Below are 23,296 nucleotides of genomic sequence, written 5' to 3'. Positions count from 1 at the left end.
AAAAAAAAAAAAACAGGCATGTATTATCACCATAAGATGAGGAATGGCCTTCTGTCTATGCTTTCCAGGGATAACAGCTGAAAGACTTGACTGAATATAACTTCTATATACTTTTGAAAATCGTTCAGTGAGACATCAAGTTATCTGAATAAGGTGAATGTTTCTTTTAACAACCTATCGTTGTAGTCAAATGTACTTGGTAAGTTGTTAATGTTCAAGCTGCATTACCTTGAGTCTGTGATGATGTTCGTGAGCGTCCATGTTGACTCGTCCAGAGTGAAGTGGATGTTGATGGCGTGGTTTCACGCATCTTGGCAAAGTCAAGAGGTAAATATTTCCTCTATTTAGATTTAAACAATTTAAATTAATGAATGGTTACCTTGAGGTGAATTCACAGATACCAAGTTTCATTACGACACGGTGGTAATACAGGTTTCCATTATAACCACGAAACAACTGTTTACTACACCACAGTAATAATAACTACATAGACATAGTCACCGCATTGTGATAATATTCAAAGTCATTGTTTAGTCTACTTGCTTTGAGTGTGCTCCCATCCCGTTTTTTAATACTTGAAACGTCAACGAAATCCCGATGTGTCTTGATTAGTTTTATTTTTCTTCACATTCAGTATGTTTTTTTTGTTATTCATTTATAGGTATGCCCGATTATTTCATCTGTTTGCCTGCTGCTATGGTTGTTTTTCACTCTACATTGTTTCCGTCGAATGACTGTGGATCATTGCTGAGATTACAGTAACATAACTTAAATAATGGAAAATATTTTTTTACATTACATGACATAAGTTTTGGGAGTCAAGGTCAGCACAGTGGCCTGTAAGGTTAAAAAGGTAAAGCTAGGAGACATGCGTTACAGCTGCGCGAAGCTTCGGTGCTCATCCTCGCCTCAGTGGTCCTTGAGCTTGTGGTTAGTAAGAAAATATTTCCGTTTGACACTGGGCAAGTGTGACTTCCGGGTTACTATAACTTTAGCACGCGCGCGCAGCATCTCATTGACTGTCTAAATAATGGTTGATGATAACCACGACTCCACCACAGGAATGTTGCGTAGAGGAGAATAGCATCACACTCTTACATTAGGGAAAACCTGTTGGATTCAGCCGGATATTATTTTTTTTTTGTGTGTATTACGTAGTGAACGCTAAAATGTCGGTCATCCCACTGGCGGCAGACAGCGCGTGACATCCCGCGACAGCCCGATTTGTCTAGTATCGGCGACGAAATTCTAGTTTTGTCCGTTAATCGGCGGGTGTGGGCGCTTATCGGAAACCACTTGCGACCACAATTGCCGACAATTTCCGATTGTCTGCTGTTCGGCGCGACTGCCCCTTTTTTTTAAAAAAAGGAACTGGAAAATCTGTCGCCGATGAACTGCAATAGTCGGTGACATACGGCGATTGTGATCTGCGACAAAAGGCGACAGTCGGAGTAAGTCAGCGACAAACGGTCATACTAATCGGCGACCATAGCCGATAGCCGCTGATACGTAGTTTTAAGAGCAAATTTAAACCTGTCGCAAGTTGTCGCCAAGTGTCGCCGGCATGTTGCAGGCTGTCGGCGACATGTCGCCACCCAATTTTCACAAGTCGGCAATGTTGCTATTGTCATGCCACAAACACGTTAAATTTGTGTCGCCTACTGTCGCAGACTGTCCCATACTGTCGCAGATTGTGACCGGCGACAGTCGGTAATGGGACGCAATACAAGTTTAATCCTGTTTCGGCCGCCGCCAGTTGCAGACAGTAGGCGGCTGTCGGAAACTTGCCGCCGGCTGTTGCAGACAGCTGTCGCCGAGGGCGGCGCCATGGCTGGTGCCGCGAAATGTCTGTGACAATTTTGCCTGCCAAAGAGATCGCCGATGACGACAATTGTTGCAGACAGCCCGAGATAGGCCGATACCATGCCGCCGACACTTTGCAACCTTGAAAATCGGGGGCTGTCGCAAGGTGTCTGCCGCCAGTGGGAGTTGGTGTCGGCGTCCAAAGGTGTGTGTGTGTGTGTGTGTGTGTGTGTGTGTGTGTATATATATATATATATATATATATATATATATATATATATATATATATATATATATATATATATATATATATATATATATATATATATATATATATATATATATATATATATATATATATATATATATATATATATATATATATATATATATATATATATATATATATATATATATATATATATATATATATATATATATATATATATATATATATATATATATATATATATATATATATATATATATATATATATATATATATATACACATATGTATATATATATATATATATATATATATATATATATATATACATATGTGTATATATATATATATATATATATATATATATATATATATGTATATATATACATATGTATATATATACATATGTATACTCTCTCTCTCTCTCTCTCACACACACACACACACACACACACACACACACACACACACACGAACATACATGTCAGCGCCCTACTTGGCAAGCTTTTGTAAACTCTGAGCGACATAAATACACTTTCAGCTGGCAAGAAAAGGAGGGAGAGGATGATGAAGGGCAAGAGGGATGAGGGAGTGTTGAGGAATCAAGGAAATAAGAAGTGCAGGAAAGATAAAGAAACTGCCGACGCAAGAATGCGTTGTTGACAATAATTATATAGACTATTTCAATATTTTGTATCCTAAACAGCTATAGTATAAAAGCGGTATTTTTACAGCATATCAATATGTAGCTACTTATTAAACTTGATTAGAGGCCTCTGTGTGGCAGCAACTGAAAGAGAGAGAGAGAGAGAGAGAGAGAGAGAGAGAGAGAGAGAGAGAGAGAGAGAGAGAGAGAGAGAGAGAGAGAGAGAGAGAGAGAGAGAGAGAGAGAGAGAGAGAGAGAGAGAGAAACTGGCAAACATACCTTAAAATGTTTAGCAGGTGGTCAAATAAATACAACAGGTGGGTAGATATGACACTGAGTTTGTTGTTGTTGCTGTTGTTGTTGTTGTTGTTGTTGTTGTTTTTGTTGTTGCTGTTGTTGTTGTTGTTTTTGTTGTTGTTTACGGTCAAGGAGACACTCCAAGGCTAACAAAAAAAGTACCCACAAAGAGTCTCCTACAAAGGTGATAGAAGCCAAGGAGAGAATATCAGAATATTGCTCCTACTCTATATTTTCTACTAATGATTTTATTAGCTGAGCAAGGACATGCAGTTCAGGTATTTCGAAATGCTGGAACCATTCATAGAACCCTCAAGCAACAAACGTTTCGTGCTTGTTAATAGTAGAATTAAAACAAAATATAATCTGATGCGGAAGAGGAAAACTGACTTCTAATTATAGGATTATGCATTTCCACACCAGTCTTCCGTGTTGGTCGAGGAGGGTGCAAGGGCTCGGCGGCGAGGGGGCTGGCTGGGGCGTCTGAACGTGTGCCCAGGGACAGGGGTGGGAGACGGGTGTGGGGGGGCGGGGCGGATCATATATTGTGGTGCTCTGTTTTGATTGTGGAAAATGCTGAACAGTAATGAGGCCTTTGTTCCTTCCTCCGTTTGGTGCCTTTCGTCGCTAATTTGGCGGGGCGCCAGGTACAGGGTGGGGGTGGAGCCGGAGCTGGTCTTGGCGAGGCGTTGGTTGGGGCTGTAAATAAAGAAAGCGTTAGAGTAATAGTTTGTGAATGTTGAACCGGTAAATTTAATACGCCGTCCATGATAATCGTGTGAAATACAGTTTGTAGGATTTTCCTTGCCGCTAATTTCCAGTAGTTTACTCCATTTTATCATACTGTAACTTGGGAGCCTTGGACAGTTTAAAACTTGAATTGCCTTTCCTCACTGAAAGGTACTGTTGTCAAACCGATTCGTAAGGTCAGATTGATTTTTGCCACCTCAGCGATTCCTTGCAGCGTTCACCTGTGTCAAGGCCTTCAGCCAGCGTCCTCTGAGGTAATGACACAAGTGCCTTCTCTCTAAGTTTCCACTTGCTCAGGTACACTTGCAGGGTTGACGTGGTAACACTCAGGTCCAATGAAGGCTGAGCAGAATTTGCAGGAATATGAAGGCAAACCAATCCCTCTACACAAAGCATGCTAAAAACAACATGAGGTTAATATGTTTTAAGATGGCCGACATATCGTGAAAGATAGTAGTAGTGGACTAATCACTTCAACAGTAGCAATTATTTTATCTGGTTCATTTTTCACCTTTCGATGAAGTAATATCCGTTAAGTATTTACTTTGTTTACATGATTTAGCAATAAAATCTTATTGAGATAAACCTACTCAAAATGAAGTTGCAGACTTTATATTTTAGATATCAGGTAACTTGAAGCCGCAGAATACAGTTATAGGAACGGATGGAGGAAAGGGTAAGTAGATAATATGTAGATAGACTCATGTAGCTTGATAATGATAGTTCAGTACTTTGTTTAATGGTCAGTAGAGGATGGAACAGGTAGCTAAAAGCAAAAGGGGGGGAGAGAGAGAGAGAGAGAGAGAGAGAGAGAGAGAGAGAGAGAGAGAGAGAGAGAGAGAGAGAGAGAGAGAATTGGGCATGCTGTGTGAGAATATATAGCCTTGTAAATATCTTTGTAGAATATGTGACGATACGCCACGCGGGCTCACACGTGGTGCTCGGTGTTGTGTTCCTGGCTGCCCTCTGTTCCTGGCTGTATCCCCTTTGCTTACAAACAAAAAGGCGGATCGCTATGAACACGGATCCGTGTACGCAGCTGGTCGCGTGTACATGGCTGTCCCCCGAGTGTTTTCCAGCACGGGAGGTCATATTGCTTTATTCTTTGATAGGAAAACATTCATGAATCCCGTACAGCGCTCTGTTTTTTAATAAATGAAATGATGGGCCAATAAATAGCCTTCATGCAGTGATTCACTGGTACATTTACGGGAAATACCACCTTGCTGTTTTCAAAACTAAACTGTCTTGATGTGCATATGCAGGCCCGTAATTTTGGCAGATTTTGGGGGGGGCTAGAGAGCATCATAGGTTCATGAGGTGTGGGGGTGGGTAGGGGGGGGGGCAGCGAAGTGAGCAAAGCCATGCTGTCGGGGATGCGTGAGAACAGTTCTATTTATCAACAAGTGTGCTTACTTTCGCTTCTGAGCATGCGCAGTTCACGGGAGGACAGCTAGGAACACAACACCGGTGTGGTGTCGTCAGACATCCTGTATCGTGAGACATCCCATCCTGAATACTTAGCCTACGTGAATTTCGACGCAGTACCGTGTCTTTTGTCGACTGCTTGTCGGGATCTGCCCCACCCAAGTTTATTTATATTATTATAAAAGCAAATGATGACGTATGTATGTATACAACTAGGATATCAACAATCACTTTTCTTCTTCTTGTGACCTGTTCCGCTTTGCATCGCTTTTTAGGTCCTCCTTGGTACTTTTTTACACTTAGATGCTTCACTTAGTTACTCTGTGATAGTAAAGATTGGGTTCCGCGATGCGAAGTTCAGGATAGGATGTCTCGTGACACGGGACGGCAGACGACACCACACCGGAACTTACCAACAGTCGACTGCCCTCCCCGGTCCCGCTCCCAAGCCACCACTACCTACATTCTCCTTATGATGCTTGCCTAATTTCGACCTGCATTTCATTTCTCCTTTAATCTCCTCCCATTCACCGCAACCATTCATGACTGGGTATCAGCGGGGGAGAGGGCCAGCCGCCTGCCCCCCGTTAAGACAGGGCCGGCTTGGTTGTTCCTTCCACCCGCCTGCCTACGCTACTCACCATTTAGCTCGATGATATTGTCAGCGCCAACTCTTGTTTCATCGCGAGAAAATGGTTTGAGTCGACATGTTTATGGTAGTTCATTACACATTCATATGCGGCATAACTTTGGTGAGTAAACAAAATATTTTCCAGCTGTGTATCCATTTTCCATTAACCCTGATTCACAGCAGTAGTTGTGAAAAATGAATGGACGGATCCGTAGATTTTAAAATTAAAGACTGGGAGGTTGGTGAATGTGAGAAAGATACTCGAGAAATACTAGTTCAGTTAAATTTAATTAATTTATTAGTATTATCATCATCGGTGGCGGCATGATTTCCTGCTTTCATAGTAGTCGCTAACATTACCTCTTACTGATGTTGTTCTTGTTCTTCATATCCTTTATATCTAGAAATATTTCGAATTGTGAAGCACCATCAAAATAATTATGAAGGCGCTGTAATAATTGTCGAAAAATATATTGATTGTTTATGCTTTGTCTTGACGCCTTGGTCTACCAGGGCAGGTCTCCTCAAAGCTCATAAAACTTTGTAAATCGCTCTTCTAGAGTTTCAAGCCTGCCACTTAATTCACAAAGTCCTGCAATATTGTCTTGGAGTTGTAATCGAGGCTGAAAGTAATGTATAGCTCGGGAGGTGTTGTAAGACTGACAGAGTAACTCAACAAATATATATGTCTCAAATATACATGAAGTGCATGATAATTGATTAATGTGGCGCCACCGGTAGTGTCGGTGTCCAAAACTATGTGTGTATTTACCTAGTTGTAGTTTTACAGGGCCTGGGCTTACGCTGTGTGTGTGTGTGTGTGTGTGTGTGTGAGAGAGAGAGAGAGAGAGAGAGAGAGAGAGAGAGAGAGAGAGAGAGAGAGAGAGAGAGAGAGAGAGAGAGAGAGAGAGAGTTTCCAAATATTATTACCTCTAAATGTACATAATCCTTAAAATGGTAACCTGCTTACTCAATTATAGGAATTAGATTTTTACATTATTTATGTTTAACGGTAGAACTAAAACGTTACCCTTTTTTTTGTGTGTGTAAAAGAATCGACAAATCTCAAAAGAAACTAGACACATAGCACTCGGAGAGTGCACACTTCCGCCAAAGACCGTTCTGAAAATTGGTATGGGCATCAATTGTGATCTTATGCATCATATGGAAGCATTTGTTTCGAAATTTGATGAAATTCTATTTTTTTGGAAACTTTGACCGTGGGCGAACTTTTCGAGGTCAAGGCCATGCAAGGTGCGTCTTTCCATGAGCTAAAATATGAACGAAGTCTGAAGTCTCTACGATGAGGAGAACCGAAGTAATGGCCAATCTGATGTTTTTTGCGACCTTGACCTTGATCTTCGACCTTTGACATAAAAAATTTAATGGGTTCTATTCTGGATGGACACGAAGCTTCCCTGAAAAATTGGTTGAGATATCCGCAAAATTGTGCACAGGAGACTGCTCACGAACAAACAAATAAATAAATAAATAAATAAATAAACAAACATACCGACCGAACCGAAAATATAACCTCCTCCCAACTTCGTTGGCGGAGGTAATTATCTCAACTACGACTACATTTATGATAAGACGCTAATAACCTTATATATATATATATATATATATATATATATATATATATATATATATATATATATATATATATATATATATGTGTGTGTGTGTGTGTGTATATATATATATATATATATATATATATATATATATATATATATATATATATATATATATATATATATATATGAGAGAGAGAGAGAGAGAGAGAGAGAGAGAGAGAGAGAGAGAGAGAGAGAGAGAGAGAGAGAGAGAGAGAGAGAGAGAGAGAGAGAGAGAGAGAGAGAGAGAGAGAGAGAGAGAGAGAGAGAGAGAGAGAGAGAATCCAACTGGATCCTCACCCCTGCCTGCCCTCCCTAGCGTCTGTCAGTCCCACCTCCTTTTTCGGGCCTTTTCCTCCTTGCCCGATGTGTCGTGCCCTCCGATGGTGTTGTTCTTGAAGGGAAACTGTTGAGATTTCGGGGGTTCGAAGGTGAGGCGAGAGGGGAGGGGGTGAAGAAAAAGAGGAGGAGGAGGAGGAGGAGGCCTTCCTTCCCGGAGCCTCTCCCTGTCTTGGCAGTGTTTCGCATCTTGGCGTCGTTTCTGGCCCTTGAGTCGTGGTCGAAGAGTCTCCACTGCAAGTTTCAGCTGCTGGAACCCTGCCGCGGGTGTCGCCGTCTACTCGTCCTCGTCCTCCTCCTCACTCACTCTCATTCTTCATCACCGTCATCATCATTGTCATCATTTTCATCATAATCTTTCTCTTCATCCTCTTCCTCTTCTCCCTCTCCCTCTCCCGTCCTCTCTCCCTCTGTTACAGCTGATCCCTCCCCCACTCCACTAATTGTTGCATTATTGTAAGGGCTGTTGGTCTATTAACTGGCCTGTACTCTGGGATTGAGAGTGCTATGAAGTATTAATGAGTGAGAGGAGGCGGCGCGTATCCGGCCTTTTTTCCTAGAAATATGGGACTGAAGCAGAACTGCGTCCATGCCCCATCACTTTACAATACATATATTATTAGGCAGAGTTGATGGGACAAGTCATTGTGAATCATCTGTTGGCTATACTATAGGTTCACTGACCTTGAATTTACCGAATGAAATAATCCTCGTCGAGTCACCGGATGTTTGGATGATAGTTAGCTCTCAAAGGATTGCATGTAGAGGCAAAGTCATTGGGACTTCAAGTCTGCTGGGTCAAGAGCAAGCTGCAAGTGTTTGGAGGCTAACTGGATGAAACAGTACAGTCTTTTTATGTGTGTGACTTGGAAAGTTCCACATCCCACTGCAGCGTAATTTAGAGCACCGACGGGTTACGTTCAAAAGTCTTAAGGCAGATTGGACTGACCCACGCTTCTATTGCCTCGCTCAGTTCGAGTGTATGGTGTTGTCGATGCCTGTGCGAAAGAACAAAGAGTCTAAGTAGCTTGTTCTCCCTTATCTACTTCATGGCTGTGAGACATGAAGCGAATTTTCGCCGTCAGCACTGTATCAACATCATGTTGGTATGGTGTTGGCCAACATCAGCGACCTCGGCAGAACGTACCCCGTTGCTGCCTGTTGCCTCTGGCCAGTGGCCACACGAAAAGCGAGGCGAGGCGAGGGTTGTCATGGCAACGCGACCACTCCTAGCACCTTGCCAGCACCCACCCCGTCGGCGCGCACAATTCATGAAGTGAAAAGTTTTTATAAACAGTTCCGTGCTTCACTTATTTGAGGTTTTATGAAAAATCTGTATACACCATCGTGTTCAGGAGGCTTTTCTCTACAAGATGGAATGGTTTATTTTAGTCTTTATTTCATAGCCGCTGCAAATGATAGCTATATGTAAAATGTGTTATAAACTTTACGGATAAATTATTTAACTTCAACTCGTCACTATTTATTTAGTTTCTGTTTTATTGAGTTTTCACAAACATATTCGAGTTCTCCAATCACTGCTGCGTCTAACGGTGTTAACCAAAATGTCCTATCTAATGTATGAGTTGAGTTACGACAAATAATTTGGAAGCATGTCTGTGATGTCCCACCTTCTGACCGAGCTGTTGTTTATATCTGACGTCACAAGTTGTGACGGTGGCGCCTCTCAACATAGGCTCTTTCCAGGTTGGTCCCGGAGCAACATTTTCTCAACAAATGTTGACCAGAAGTTGACCGCCAAAACGGCTTGATGCAACACGGAAGCAACTTGTGACGTATTCGTGACGTCTCCTTCGCCTATGGATTCTAAATAGTGACCTGAAGAGGTGAATTGATGCCGTTGGGAATAATGCTTACGCAGAAAAATGGGATATCGCTGGAATGACTGTCAAATCGACTATCACTCCGTGAGTCTGAGGGTCGTATTATAAGACATTTCGCCGCCCAAGAACACTTATTTGACAAGGCTTTCGCAGGAGTTGTGGGCATTTCCAGTAGTAGTTTTATGACCCTGGTGGTAGTTTGACCCTTCTGTACCCTGAGCTTAAAAAACACTCATTAGAACCTCATTGATATCCCCCTTTGACCTTTAGAAATAGCTGATGTGAGAAGGCAAAGTGTCTTGTAATACCAGCCTGAATATCGGCCTTATACCTGCATAGTCCGTGAACGCCAATTCTGGCTATATGATCGTGTGGTTCTTCATCAGAAGTCGACCCTGCTCACCTGGTCGTTTCTGTGAGAGACATTCCTGAGTGGAGGAGGCCAAGGCAGCGCCGTCAAAGCTCCTGGCCAGAGCAAGTCGATGGATCCTCTTTGGAGGTACTTGGTTTGGGAAAGGTGCCTGCATGGAGACTTGCTCGGAAGAACCCCCGAGGCAACACGTCCCTCGGCGTATGCCTCCGTTGACTGACTGGTTGGTCAGTGTAGAGTCGTAATTTGATTTTTTCTTTTTCGTCGTGGCCTATTGCGCCGGTAGGGCTTCTTCCCGGTGGGGCCTGATGGTCGGCCCAGCCCGCAGGCGAGTGTTTATAGTGGCGCCATCTTGCATTGGCTCATCTTTAATCCTAGAATCTACAGTCCGGGTTAATAGGTGGTCTTCTGGACAGTATGTGGGTAGTTTTAAGCCACTCGGCGGCGGCTGAAAAATCCCAGCTTGGTGGCACCGGGCGGGGATTGAACTCGCGTCGTCCTGAACGCGGCGCCGTCACGGTATCCATTCAGCCACCTCCTACCCTGAATCCATGGCACATATCTCGTAACTTTGAATTTGCGCATCAACTCAGAAAACTGGCGCACTGCAATCCGCATTCTCGCCCGTGGCAGCTTCTCCCCTACCATGCGTGGTGCGTCCCTTGCGCTGTTGAGTCTTGCCGTCATGAACTTAGGAAGATCTTGGTAACGGGGCAGAGCTAAAGCCGCCTTGTGATTGGCTCACACACTTATGGTAAGCAACTGTCATTCGCTGGCGAGTCTTACAATTGCCTGACTTCACAGACGCTTTGTCCATTCGGTTGCCTTTCAGTCGCTATAATTTATACGTAATATCCTTGCAACCTTGTAGTAGGTGGTACCACAGGTTGGTTATAGGCTGAAAGTTACAACTTACGTTGTAATTTGTAACGTGCTTTGTGACCTTAGCAGAACTTCATGGGCGGGTTGCAGTGCCCCCCTCACAACCTTTGGTGTTTGGGACTTAGCTGAGAAGAGTTTCTCAATGATCAAAAACTAACAGTGTCTCTCCATCTAAAAAGTGTTGTTTTTTTTTTTTTTTTTTCAGCATGTGGACGAGTCTTAAAGTTATGAAGTTACTGATTATATTGTGAAATAGCAGTGGCAGTAGTTGTAGTAGCAATAGCAGCAGCAGCAGCAGCAGCAGCAGTAGTAGTAGTAGTAGTAGTAGTAGTAGTAGTAGTAGTAGTAGTTGGAGGAGGAGGAGAAGGACTAGCAGTAGCACCGGTAATATTAATAATGATAACAGAAGCCGTAGTAGTGGCTGCTGTTGTACTATGGAAGAAATAGTAGTAGTTGGGGCTAATAACCTCCAATTTATGGAGCCCTCCATGATTATGTGTCGGGAAAATAAACATGGGTGGAGGTATCTTTTATGTAATAGAAAAGTAGTAGTAGTAGTAGTAGTTGGTGTAATTGTAATAGTAGTAGAACGAGTAGCAGTTGTAGTACAGCACTAGCAGCTGTTGTTGTTGCCGCTGCAGCAGTAACCGAAACAGTTGGCATTGGTTCCGAAGTTCACGTTGCCTTATTTTCCTGCCACACAGAACCTGTCACCAACGGGGCCGTCAATGGATCACGCCCCTCCGTCGACTCTCTACTGGACGAACTCAACAGCGTGGACACCAATAACCAGTATGTATATATATGTGTGTGTGTGTGTGTGTGTGAGAGAGAGAGAGAGAGAGAGAGAGAGAGAGAGAGAGAGAGAGAGAGAGCGCACCTTAGCTAACTTTGGTACTTTCAAAAATGGCTTTTCTTCTAATACTTAAACCCAAACATCTAACAATAAAAAATGGTCACCTATTCGCAGACTAGCAAGCCGCAGTTCAAACTTTATTTCACTACAAATGAATTATTACTCAGACTGAGTGTGTTTGAAAATATTTTATTTTTTCGTTAACTGATCTAGAGTGCGATAACCACTGCTCTTGTTGATATATATTTTCAATTACATTTACACTCAGTTGACTAATCAAAAATACTAATATGTTTATCCCGCACAAGGAACAGTTAAAAGGTGATTACGTAGTGAATGTAATGTAATATTATTATCATCATCATTGTATTATTATTACAATTGTTATTAATAATAGTAACGGCAATAGTAGTAGTAATAGTGGGTGGTTTTTTTTTTTCACATGGCCTATAGCGCTGGTAGGCTAATTCATATGGGTCTGATGGTCGGCCCGAGCCCGTCATGGCGCAGGCAATCGTTTATAGTGGCGCCATTATTACTGACTCATGCTGCCCCCCGGAGCTCATTCTTGATTTCACTTGCGCTGTACAGCTTCTTCTAGAGTCCGGGTTGGTAGGTGGTCTTCAGGATAGCTTGTGCATAGTCTTAGGCCACTCGGCGGTGACTGAAAAATCCCAAGTGGTTAGCGTCGGATTCGAACCCACATCATGGACAACGCACCAAACGCGAGGCCGGCAAGCTAACCACTCAGCTTTCATTTGCCACCAAGCACGCCTTCCTAGCTTCAGTAGTTTTTGCGCGAGCTTGACCAGAAGTCGTGACGAAAATTCGCCGATTCGGACTCATTTCGCGCGGCGCGACGAAAAACCTTCCTGACGCCACAAAAATTAATATATCTGCATAAAAATTCATATATGAACACTTCAATATGTTGACTATCTTATATTATATATATATATATATATATATATATATATATATATATATATATATATATATATATATATATATATATATATATATTTATATATATATATATATATATATATATATATATATATATATATATATATGTATATATATATATATATATATATATACATATTTGGTATCAAAAGAAAGCAAATTAAATGTATTATTCATAAATGGGAAGAAATAGGGTTAAATACTAAATTAAAAAAATTAACATGTATAATAAGGCGTTTAATTTAGGTTGATTTATATAGTGAAATTATTATATAAAAATAGTAACGTTTTATATAGATATCTTAAAATTATTTTATTACAAAATAGTCAACATATTGAAGTGTTTATCAATTAATGTTTATGCAGATATATTAATTTTTGTGGCGTCAGGAAGGTTTTTCGTCGCGACTTCCGGTGAAGCTCGAGCAAAAACTACTGAAGCTAGGAAGGCGTGAAAGGCAAATGAAAGCTCTATTAATACAGATTAATAATCAGAAACAAAAATTGGAAAGCACTAAATAAATAAATAAAGTTATAAGCAAAAAACTAGGACGTGTCCAAATCGCGGCAAAAGGGCCGAAAAACAGGCTATTTTGTGACGGCTCGACGACAAACTTGGAATCGAGCTATCAAAAAATCATTGGAGCTGGTCAAACTACATTGCCAAGAGGGGCTACATGCCAAATTACAGCCTTCTAGAGGCAATAGCAATGCCACACTAGACAAAAGCGGCACAGTGTCTGGAGTTCGTCAAAATCGCTCTCAAAAGGGTTTACGTTTCGAGTTCTAGCGACGGAACTACTGGGAGTAGGGAAATGTTATGCATCATATTGGAAAGCACATTGGTAGGGCTAACTTATTTGTTAAATACGTTTTTTTAAATTCTCAACAAATGAGTAGGTTTCAAGGTTGGTAACTCAAAAATAGGGTTTTTTTTCACAGTCGTTTTTTGCGAATTTATTCGATTTTTTACCCTTTCGAGTCGGCTTTTGAGCCCGGTCGCTTTTTACAAAATATAGCCCTTTCATTTTGCCGTCGATTGATACCAAAAACATTTATGTAGCCCCAGAAATAAGGGAGTTATGGCGAATCGCACCCAAGCGGTTGATTTTCCAAAATTCGCGGCTTAATGACAGGGCTGGGGCAAGTTTCCGGTCCATAGTGTAGGGTTCACTGGTAGTATATAATTATTATAGTAGTAGTAGTAGTAGCAGTAGTAGTAATTGTAGTAGTAGTAGTAGTAGTAGTAGTAGTAGTAATACTAAGGAAGGTGGTTGTGATGGTGGTGGTAGTGGTGAGCAAGGAGCCTGAAGGGTGGGAGTCGCAGTAGTAAGAAAAAGTAGTAATAGGCTAGTAGTAGTTGTAGTAGCAGTAGTAATACTCATCCTACCACTGCGAAAAGTGCGGTCACTGAATTATCATCATTATTTTTAATGTTATTTTTTTATTATTGTTATTATTATTATTATTATTATTATTATTATTATTATTATTATTATTATTATTGTTATTATTATTATTATTATTATTATTATTATTATTATTATTATTATTATTGATTTTATTATTATATATTGTTGTTTTGATAATTTATTATAAAACGCTGTAAAATTTTGCGTATTTGCATAAAATGTTGACTTTCTTCAGTATTTGAGTCAGGGTTGGTTTGATTTAAATCAAATGATTTAAATCAAGTTATTTAAATCTATTTAAATCAAAGTAAAAAAAATCATGATTTAAATCAAAATTAAATATACTGTATTTAAAATGATTTAAGTTATATCAAGAGTAAAATATCTAATGATTTAAATTATATATATATATATATATATATATATATATATATATATATATATATATATATATATATATATATATAATTTAAATCATTAAATATTTTACTCTTGATATAACTTAAATTATATATATATATATATATATATATATATATATATATATATATATATATATATATATATATATATATATATGTGTGTGTGTGTGTGTGTGTGTGTGTAGATAGATAGATAGATAGATAGATATAAGGAAGAAGGAAGAACATGTGAACCAGTTGTACAGAAAAAGTATCAAGACTACTTGTCCTGTACTGATCCTGTACTGGTCCTGTAGCAAGTCAGACAGCAGTGAATCATTGCCATCTCTTACAAGAAAAAAATATTCAAAAACAAAAAAAAATAATCTATTAGTCCTACTTATGATTTTTATGTGAAAAACTCATCTTGGGTAATGTATATTAAACTATGGTTTCATTTAACATTGGCCAAGTTTAATACAAGTAAATGGCCTCAAAAGACTGAAACAAATAATCAGTGGCAAAAACAAGGAATAATTTAAAATATCATTTAAATCAAAAAAATCAATTTAAATAAAAAAACGATTTAAATCAAATAAATCGATTTTTTATTTTTTTAGAAGAAAATCATTATTTTTTCCAAGCCTGATTTGAGTACGTGTTTCATTTAATAGATCATTTTATATAATCAGTTGTCTTGTTACCCTCGCATTGTTTTCATGAGTTATGTAAAACAACTCAGATTTGGGATAATGTTTAAATACGGAGAGAGAGAGAGAGAGAGAGAGAGAGAGAGAGAGAGAGAGAGAGAGCTGTAACACTTTTTCCCTTTCTTTTTTTCACTGTGTCCCCAGTGAGGTGTTGGAGCACCACACGGTACACAAGGAGTTCCGCACCACGCACCAGACGCTGCCCTCCCGAGCCCCGCCGCCGCAGGCCACCCCAGTCCCTGTCGCTATCACCCGCCCGGCGGCCCCCAGCCATGCCTCCGCCTCCACGGCCACCAAGGAGCTGGATGACCTCATGGCATCCCTCAGTGACTTCAAGGTAAAGGAGGGCACAGGAGCATCCCCTCGTGACGATATCGTCGGCGCTCCACTTCCGGTTATCACGGTAGGCTCCTCAACATACTGTCACGTTCGCGAAGAGCTGTACGCGCCCGCCACGGCCCTTGCCACCCGCTTACGCCAGCCAACCCTCCGTGTGTAGAGGGACGCGATTACACGACGCTCACTGCAGATGTTCCTGTCGTGGGGTGTGCCTTTGCCAATCTCTCTCTCTCTCTCTCTCTCTCTCTCTCTCTCTCTCTCTCTCTCTCTCTCTCTCTCTCTCTCTCTCTCTATTTTACACACACACACACACACATTAAATCCTTGCTTCTTTATAGCCCTCGACACCATCACTACAGGATATTAACATTAAGCCACAACTGCCACCCTGCAATCTAATAAACACTTTAGGACTTGTGCCATTCGAGAACACATTTTGTATTTTGTCCCACCACCTCATTTAGTATTTTTAGTCTTCCTCATTGTTGCCTCTCGTGGCCAAGTTGTGACGTAACTTTAGCTGAACGGAAATGTTGATGTCATATGCCATTTTGACTTCTTTTACATTTATCAGACTCCTCCCCACCTCTACAGTCAGTTAGTTATATACACACCAACACAATCTCTCTCACACACACACACACACACACACACACACACACACACACACTCACTCACACACACACACACACACACACACACACACACACACCTGGCTTATGTTGCCGCCTTTCATTGATGTCCAGCGGCACAACTTCCATCAGCAGCTGTTTGGTTAAAAAGCTTCACCGCTCTGCTCCCGCGTTTAATTGCTGAGCATTTGACAAGTGATTGATTTTCGGTTAAGTGATTCATCCGTTGATGACTGTAAGAGGGACGGTAATGAGTTTGAGTGGTTTGATTTATTATTTGATTTGTTCCATATCGAAGGTTCTGTGACATGTTACATACTTTTATATTTTTTTGGTTGATTTGTCACTTAATTTCTTATTTATCAATTTATTCATTGTGTATTTACTTACCTTAATTCAAATTTTTAGCCTTTTCCTTTTTCAAGCATGTCATATGCTTCTCGGTGACGTCTGAAAACTTTATAATTCTCCCACGTCTGGTCTGTATATGGCGAGCAAATGGTCACGAAACAGTAGCTAGTCGACCCCTCACCAGCGGGTATTTCGCCGCCACTCGACAGACTTGAGACTCGCTAGCCGGTGTTACTAGTCGATGCGACCAGCAAATATTACGGTTTCTTATGACTATTTGTGAAACGTCAGCTCGGATATTTATCGAATATTACGGAAGCTAGCGTCGTGTTATTATGGTTGTGTAGTTGCTACCGAGTTTATATTTCTAATTCTCATTGACTTTCAGCTAAATAATGGCGGGGTATGTTGGGGTTTTGTGCTCTGAGACTCCTACTCCATGGTATCGTTTGTATGACCTGAATCTTTGACATAACTTTGCTTTAGTTTTCGGCTTTCAGGGTGGCTTAAAAACTAGAGAAGAGAAACACTTCCATGTCGTATGAGTGTGTCATAATGAAGCTAAATGACAAACGTAGCCGTTCAGAGATACAACACTACAAGAACAGAGTCCTGCTAGTTGTGTAGTGTTTTGATGTCTTGCGTTGTGTTCACTTGGTGTGGCTGTTGTGTCCAAGTGGTATGGATGTACATGTTAAGGTCACGAGTGTTGCAGAGGAGCGAGAAGACGGAGACGAAAAGGATGGCGGTGGACGTGTCCACTTACAGCAGTAAAGTGGAGGCAGAGGCCGGAGGGAGAGGCAGAGGCAGAACACCGCCGCCTCGCCCGCCCGTTCCGGACGACAGCGACTTGCTGGCCGTGCCGCCTCCCCGCCCGCCTGCCCCCAACACCTATTCAGCCTCTCCTGTGCCCCCACCTGAGGCCTTCTTGTATGGGGCGCCTCTGGTGTCCTCAGTGCCCGCCCATTACGGCGTACCCCGGGTAGGTGGCCCAAGCACCCGCTGGACCGGGCCCCGAAAGTAGTGTTTAGCGCTCCGCTAAGCTCACAAATACTGTCCCTCCCAGCCTGCCTCGCCCAGCCCTTCACGTGCGTGTGTTTGGTGTGTGGCTCACTAACTGGGACCTCTCATGTCCCTTCGGTTCCTTAGACCAAAAATCCACTTTTTTCCATGCCAGAGACTGAATTATCTCCCTTTGTTCATCTGTCTCTTAGACCTCTAATGAGTCGTGTCCTACATGTTCCTCTCAAACCAATAAAACTCACGTGTTGACAGTTCACACATAATTAAGATGTATAAGCAGTTGAGTCTAAAATTATAATTAGATAAATATTTTCATCATTATGAATCTTGCATTTCTAAGGAAAACCTTCAGTACATTGGTAAAATCTTTCATGTATCTTGGAATATTCCTTTCCCCACTCATTCGCCCCAACTGCTCCCGCCCAAGATACTGAATTGTTTGTGGCTTATCTTTGTATAATTATTATCAGCCGTGACCGCACCCCTACCTGATAACCTGTCCCCACACCATTCACCTGTTCCTGGACAGGACAAGCTTGAGTCTCATCCTATCAGCATTATGCTTTTGTCCGTTCCTAGTGGTTTCCCGTGACTATGTGTTTCCCAGTACGAAATACAACACCCTGGGGCCCCCTGTTTTATAATGGTTTGTCTTAGTGCTCCTCATCATGCCCATCACTAAGGGAGTTTCACTGTGAAGTGACTCATGGAAAGATCTCCTTCTTCATGGCAGATTTCATCGCGGCCTAAAACACTTGCGTGTTCCATGCTGTAGATACGCTCACTGCAATGTGCCCTAGATTACCATAGTGTGCCCTAGCAGACTTAGTTCTCGTAGCGTAACTTAGAATGCCTTGCAATGTCCTCTGTGCCCCCGGTCTGTTGGTGATGGCCGTGTGGGTGTGGTTGTTGCAGAGCCCTGCAGACGACCCCTTTGTGCGGCCTCCCTCAGGTGGCCCCGTCAAGCGAAACGACGCCGAGTACCGCTGGATAACGGATGAAACCAAGTACGAGATGACTGAAGTGGTGGAGGACGAGACCTCGCAGAGAGTGAGTACCGGCCCGTACTCTCACCACTGACTTAAAAGGGATAAACCCGTCCTCGAGTGGAGTAAACACCGACTAACCAGAGGCCTCTTTAAAGTCCATCCACATACCCAGCGACTTGAAAAGCATTTTCTGGTCTCTCCTGGATGGACCCCGCCTCTTGTGTGGAGTGGACTAACCAGGGCAACTAATTTACAGCTGCTGTGGCTCACGGGGTTTGTAGGAAGACCCTCAAAGCCCTCATGTAGCGTGAAGTGAATTAACAATAGAGATGGTGCCTGAGGCTGACACAGTAACCCTGCCGCACCTGCTCTCCTGCAAGACAGCTGTGGCTTCTCACGGTCTTTGGTCTCGGGTCTGGCACCACCTGACAGGAAGTTGCAGCCGACCTTGGGAGTTGTGTGAAAGATTAACATTTAGACGAGTCGCATAGGGCCTTATAGTTAGTGATTTCATGGCGCCTTATTAGCTAGTTTCTCAAGACTGCTTCGCTAAGAGTTTTCTTTTACAACTTAGAGACCTCAAAAGCGTATTTAATCTTTATTTAATATGTGTGTGTGTGTGTGTGTGTGTGTGTGTGTATATATATATATATATATATATATATATATATATATATATATATATATATATATATATATATATATATATATATATATATATATATATATATATATATATATATATATATATATATATATATATATATATATATATATATATATATATATATATATATATATATATATATATATATATATATATATATATATATATCGCTCTGAAGGAGGCTCACTAATAATTGACTTTCTCCAATAAACGAAATGTCTAAAAACTTAGATTATGACTTTGTGTACCCTTCATGTAGAGATGAAGGCGGCCGAAGTGGTAGTATGTATAGCTTAATTAAGACAATAACGTAGAGAGTGTTTGTGCTTGGCGTTCACACCTCGCCCTCAACCAGTGTCAAAACTGGGTCTTTTATCCTCTACCTCCTCCTCCTCCTCTTCCTTATCCTCATTCTCCTCCTCCTCTTCCTCTTCCTCCTCAGCCTCCTCATCACCATCATCCTCCGCCCTTTCCCTTTTCACCACCATCCCCTCCTCTTTCTTTTCATTCTCCTCCACCACCACTATCTCATTCTACTCCTCCCCTCCTCCTGTTCTTCCTCCTCCTCCTCCTCCTCCTTAAACAACAAATACTTCAGCCACTCACTAACATATTTAACCGATCAGTACAACTGAACAAGGTCCCGGAAGACTGGAAGATGGCGAACGTGACACCGATTTTCAAAAAAGGAGACAAAAGCGTTGCATTAAACTACAGGCCCATAAGTTTGACATCAGTGGCAGGAAAAATACTCGAAAAGATTATTAGAGACAAACATGTCATGTTTCTTGAAGACAATAATATAATCTCCGACACCCAGCATGGCTTCAGAAACAAGCGCTCCTGCCTAACAAATTTATTTGACTTCTTCCAAGGTGCATAGAAGAACTGGGATGACCACATCCCCAGTGATGTTATATACCTGCACTTTCAGAAAGCCTTCGGCAAGGTACCGCACGAGCGACTCCTTAAGAAACTGCACTCGGCGGGCATTTGAGCCAATCTGATCGCGTGGATAAGAGATAGGCTCACCGGCAGGAAACAACGAGTACTACTCAACGGACAGCCTTCCGATTGGCTTCCAGTCACTAGTGGAGTGCTTCAGGGGTCAGTGCTTGGACCCATTCTCTTTATCATATATATCAACGACCTAGAATCAGGACTGAAATCCACAATATCGAAATTTGCTGATGACACCAAGGTGGGTGGAAAGGCCCTTACAAAGACCGACTGCGAAACCATTCAAAAAGACCTCAATCACATTATCGAATGGTCGGAAAAATGGCAAATGTCCTTTAATGTTGACAAATGTAAAGTCATGCACATTGGGTCCCGAAATAGTAACCACACATACATCATGAATGGGAGACCTTTGCAGGCGATGCAGGAGGAAAAGGATCTTGGGGTCACTATCAGCAGTGACTTAAAACACGCGAATCACCGTAAAAAAGCTTATAACAAAGCCAACGCTATGCTCGGGTTCATAGAGGAACTTCGAGTGTAAAACGCCAGACGTGATGCTATCCTTGTATAATTCCATGGTAAGACCACACCTTGAGTATGCAGTACAGTTCTGGTCTCCTAATTACAGAAACCACATTGATTTACTGGAAAGGATTCAACGACGCGCCACGAAGATGATTCCAACCTTAAGGGCTCAACCGTACGAGGAACGACTCAAGCAACTCAATCTCCTTACATTGGAGAAAAGACGCCTACGAGGGGATATGATGCAAGTCTTTAAGTACCTGAAAAGGTTCAATAACGTCCATTACTCCAAATTCTTTGAAATGCAAACCAACTCAGGAACTAGAAATAACGGTTTACCCATTCAGTCGAGTCGATGTAACACAGACATTGGAAGGAGTTTCTTTTCAAACGGAGTCATCCGCCACTGGAACAATCTTTCCTCAGAAGTAGTAAATGCGAATACCATCAACTCCTTCAACTATCGAATCGACCGTCATTTCGTTGCGTCAGGAGTAAACTGAATATCGAGGTGCTTTCATCTGCTCATCAAGCCCCAAGTGGCTGTCGAGCAGATTAAATCACCAAAGCGGTCAACCTCGTAATGAGCCAATAGGCTTTCTATTGCCCGCATTTCCATGTTCCCTCCTCCACTTCCTCTGCTGCCGCCTCCTCCTCCTCCTCCTCCTCCTCCTCCTCCTCCTCTGTCTCCTTATCACCACCATCCTCCGCCCCTTCCCTTTCCACCGCCATCCCCTTCTCTTACTTTTCATTCTCCTCCACCACCACCATCTCATCCACACCCTCTCCCTCCTCCTCCATCTCATCCTTCTATTGTTTCTCCTCTGACCTCCAAACCAACTCAAGAACTGGAAATATTGGTCTTCCGATTCCAGCTAACCGATGTAGTAGACATTGGCAGGAGTTTCTTCTCCAAACTAGTCATCTGCCACTAGAACAACCATCATGCAGAAGTAATATATAAGTGCGTAAGCCATCAGCTTCTATAAAAATCACATCGACTGTTACTTCGTTGCGTCAGCAGTAAACTGGACGTACGTACCGAGCTGCAATGAAGTGACTGGTGAACAGAGTAAACGACTACAGTGGGCAATCTATATTTCGTAATCAGTCAATAGGATTTCTGTTGCCTGACCTTCTGTGTCAATGTTTCCTCCTCCATATTTTCCTCCTCCTCCTCCCCATCCTCCACCTCTCTCTGATCCTTTCTTCTTCCACCTCCATTCCTCCTCCTCCTCCTCCTCCTCTATCTCTTCCTCCTCCTACCCCTACCCCTACTCCTACCCCTTCTCCCTCTTCTCTACCACCGCCACCACCATCTCTTCCTCCTTATCCACCACCACCATTTCCCCCTCCTCCTCCTCCTCATTTTCTTTCTCCTCCTCCTTCCACCACCACGACCATCTCCACCTCTCCCTCTTCCTCCTCCTCAGTTTCCGCCTCTAATAATGGTTGGCCTCGTGTTTCATTCTCATGTCGCCCCAACTGTCCGGTTTAGGTTTTTTTCCTGTTATTATTTTCAGCGCATTTTGACTTTCGGTTTCCATGAAGTATTGGTCGTTATAACGTGCTCGCCTTGTTATTGTACTGGGTGGTGAAGCTTCTTTTACGAATTTTTATTTGTTTTCTCTAACGTGTCTTATGTCTTCAGCAAAATTGTTGTTCTTTTTTTGTTACTTTACCTTTTTTAAACTCCAGGCACTGGGAGTTTTAGTTGCTTTATTTGATTCAGAAATCTCCTTCCTGCCCACACAAACGCCATTTTTCTATACCACAGAAACAGGAGAAGCTGCGCAGTCCTGCTCTTGTGCGCAAGTTGGTGAGTAGTGAGTCACGTGCCCTTGTCTCTATCGGTGTCCGGAACAGTTACTGATCTAAACTTTTCACTTATATTTTTACCTAATATATAACTGACCAACGCTAACAACCTACAACAAATAACCTCGCGACGTGCAGCTGGACTTGACACGTGGTCGGTGACTCGTCTTTTCGCAAGCACACACACACACACACACACACACACACACACACACTGTTGGTTCTGCCAGAGGTGTGATTTTACCGCAGCTGCTGCATTCAAGGAAAGCGGCACTCTTACCTCATCACGTGCAATTACAGAATTCATCGTAAAACATGGAAGATCTTTAAGGAGAGTTTAAACAGCTCTGTGCAGTTAAGTATATGAATAAAGATATATCCATTCTTTGCAAAAGCAGTACTATAAAGACTGCCCCTCCCATCATAATTATCTATGTCAGTTGCTCTGCTCCCAGAAATAACCAAAGTCTATATATACCAAGTCAAGTCATACGCAGCTTTGTGGGAGGAGACACAGCAGAGGAGTGGCTTAGGCATGGCGTTGCTTGGAGCCAAACTAGAGCAAAGTCTATTATTATATAGTACCAAGTCAAGTCATACGCAGCATTGTGGGAGGAGACACGGCAGAGGCGTGGCTTATGCGTGACGTTTCTTGGAGCCAAATTAGAGAATGTAGAAACAGGGATTTAGAGAAAAAGAAGAAAGGCTGACTAATTTAAATAAATCACTTCAACATGCCCCCTCTCACACCCCACACCGCCGTTTGTAGGCATTGGAATTACAGTCACGCATAGCACAATGGAAAAG

General features: G+C 41.9%; 1 protein-coding gene across 15 annotated transcripts in view; it reads left to right on the top strand.

Annotated features, from left to right (window-relative positions):
• The window catches only part of LOC126997334 (transforming growth factor beta-1-induced transcript 1 protein-like), a 176,021-nt gene that overhangs the window by 130,492 nt on the left and 22,233 nt on the right, over positions 1 to 23,296 (top strand). For 8 of the 15 annotated variants that reach the window (XM_050858375.1, XM_050858373.1, XM_050858371.1 and 5 more), the window contains 5 exons: positions 11,542 to 11,629; positions 15,327 to 15,585; positions 17,220 to 17,486; positions 18,443 to 18,577; positions 22,449 to 22,490. In XM_050858375.1, the coding sequence (XP_050714332.1) occupies positions 11,542 to 11,629; positions 15,327 to 15,585; positions 17,220 to 17,486; positions 18,443 to 18,577; positions 22,449 to 22,490 (791 nt within the window). The remainder of the gene's footprint in view (positions 1 to 11,541; positions 11,630 to 15,326; positions 15,586 to 17,219; positions 17,487 to 18,442; positions 18,578 to 22,448; positions 22,491 to 23,296) is intronic. The other 7 variants (XM_050858364.1, XM_050858363.1, XM_050858366.1 and 4 more) reach the window with 7 other exon arrangements.

This window comes from Eriocheir sinensis, chromosome 12, assembly GCF_024679095.1.
Source record: "Eriocheir sinensis breed Jianghai 21 chromosome 12, ASM2467909v1, whole genome shotgun sequence".
NCBI lineage: Eukaryota > Metazoa > Arthropoda > Malacostraca > Decapoda > Varunidae > Eriocheir > Eriocheir sinensis.
This window is presented reverse-complemented; position numbering and strand designations above follow the sequence as displayed.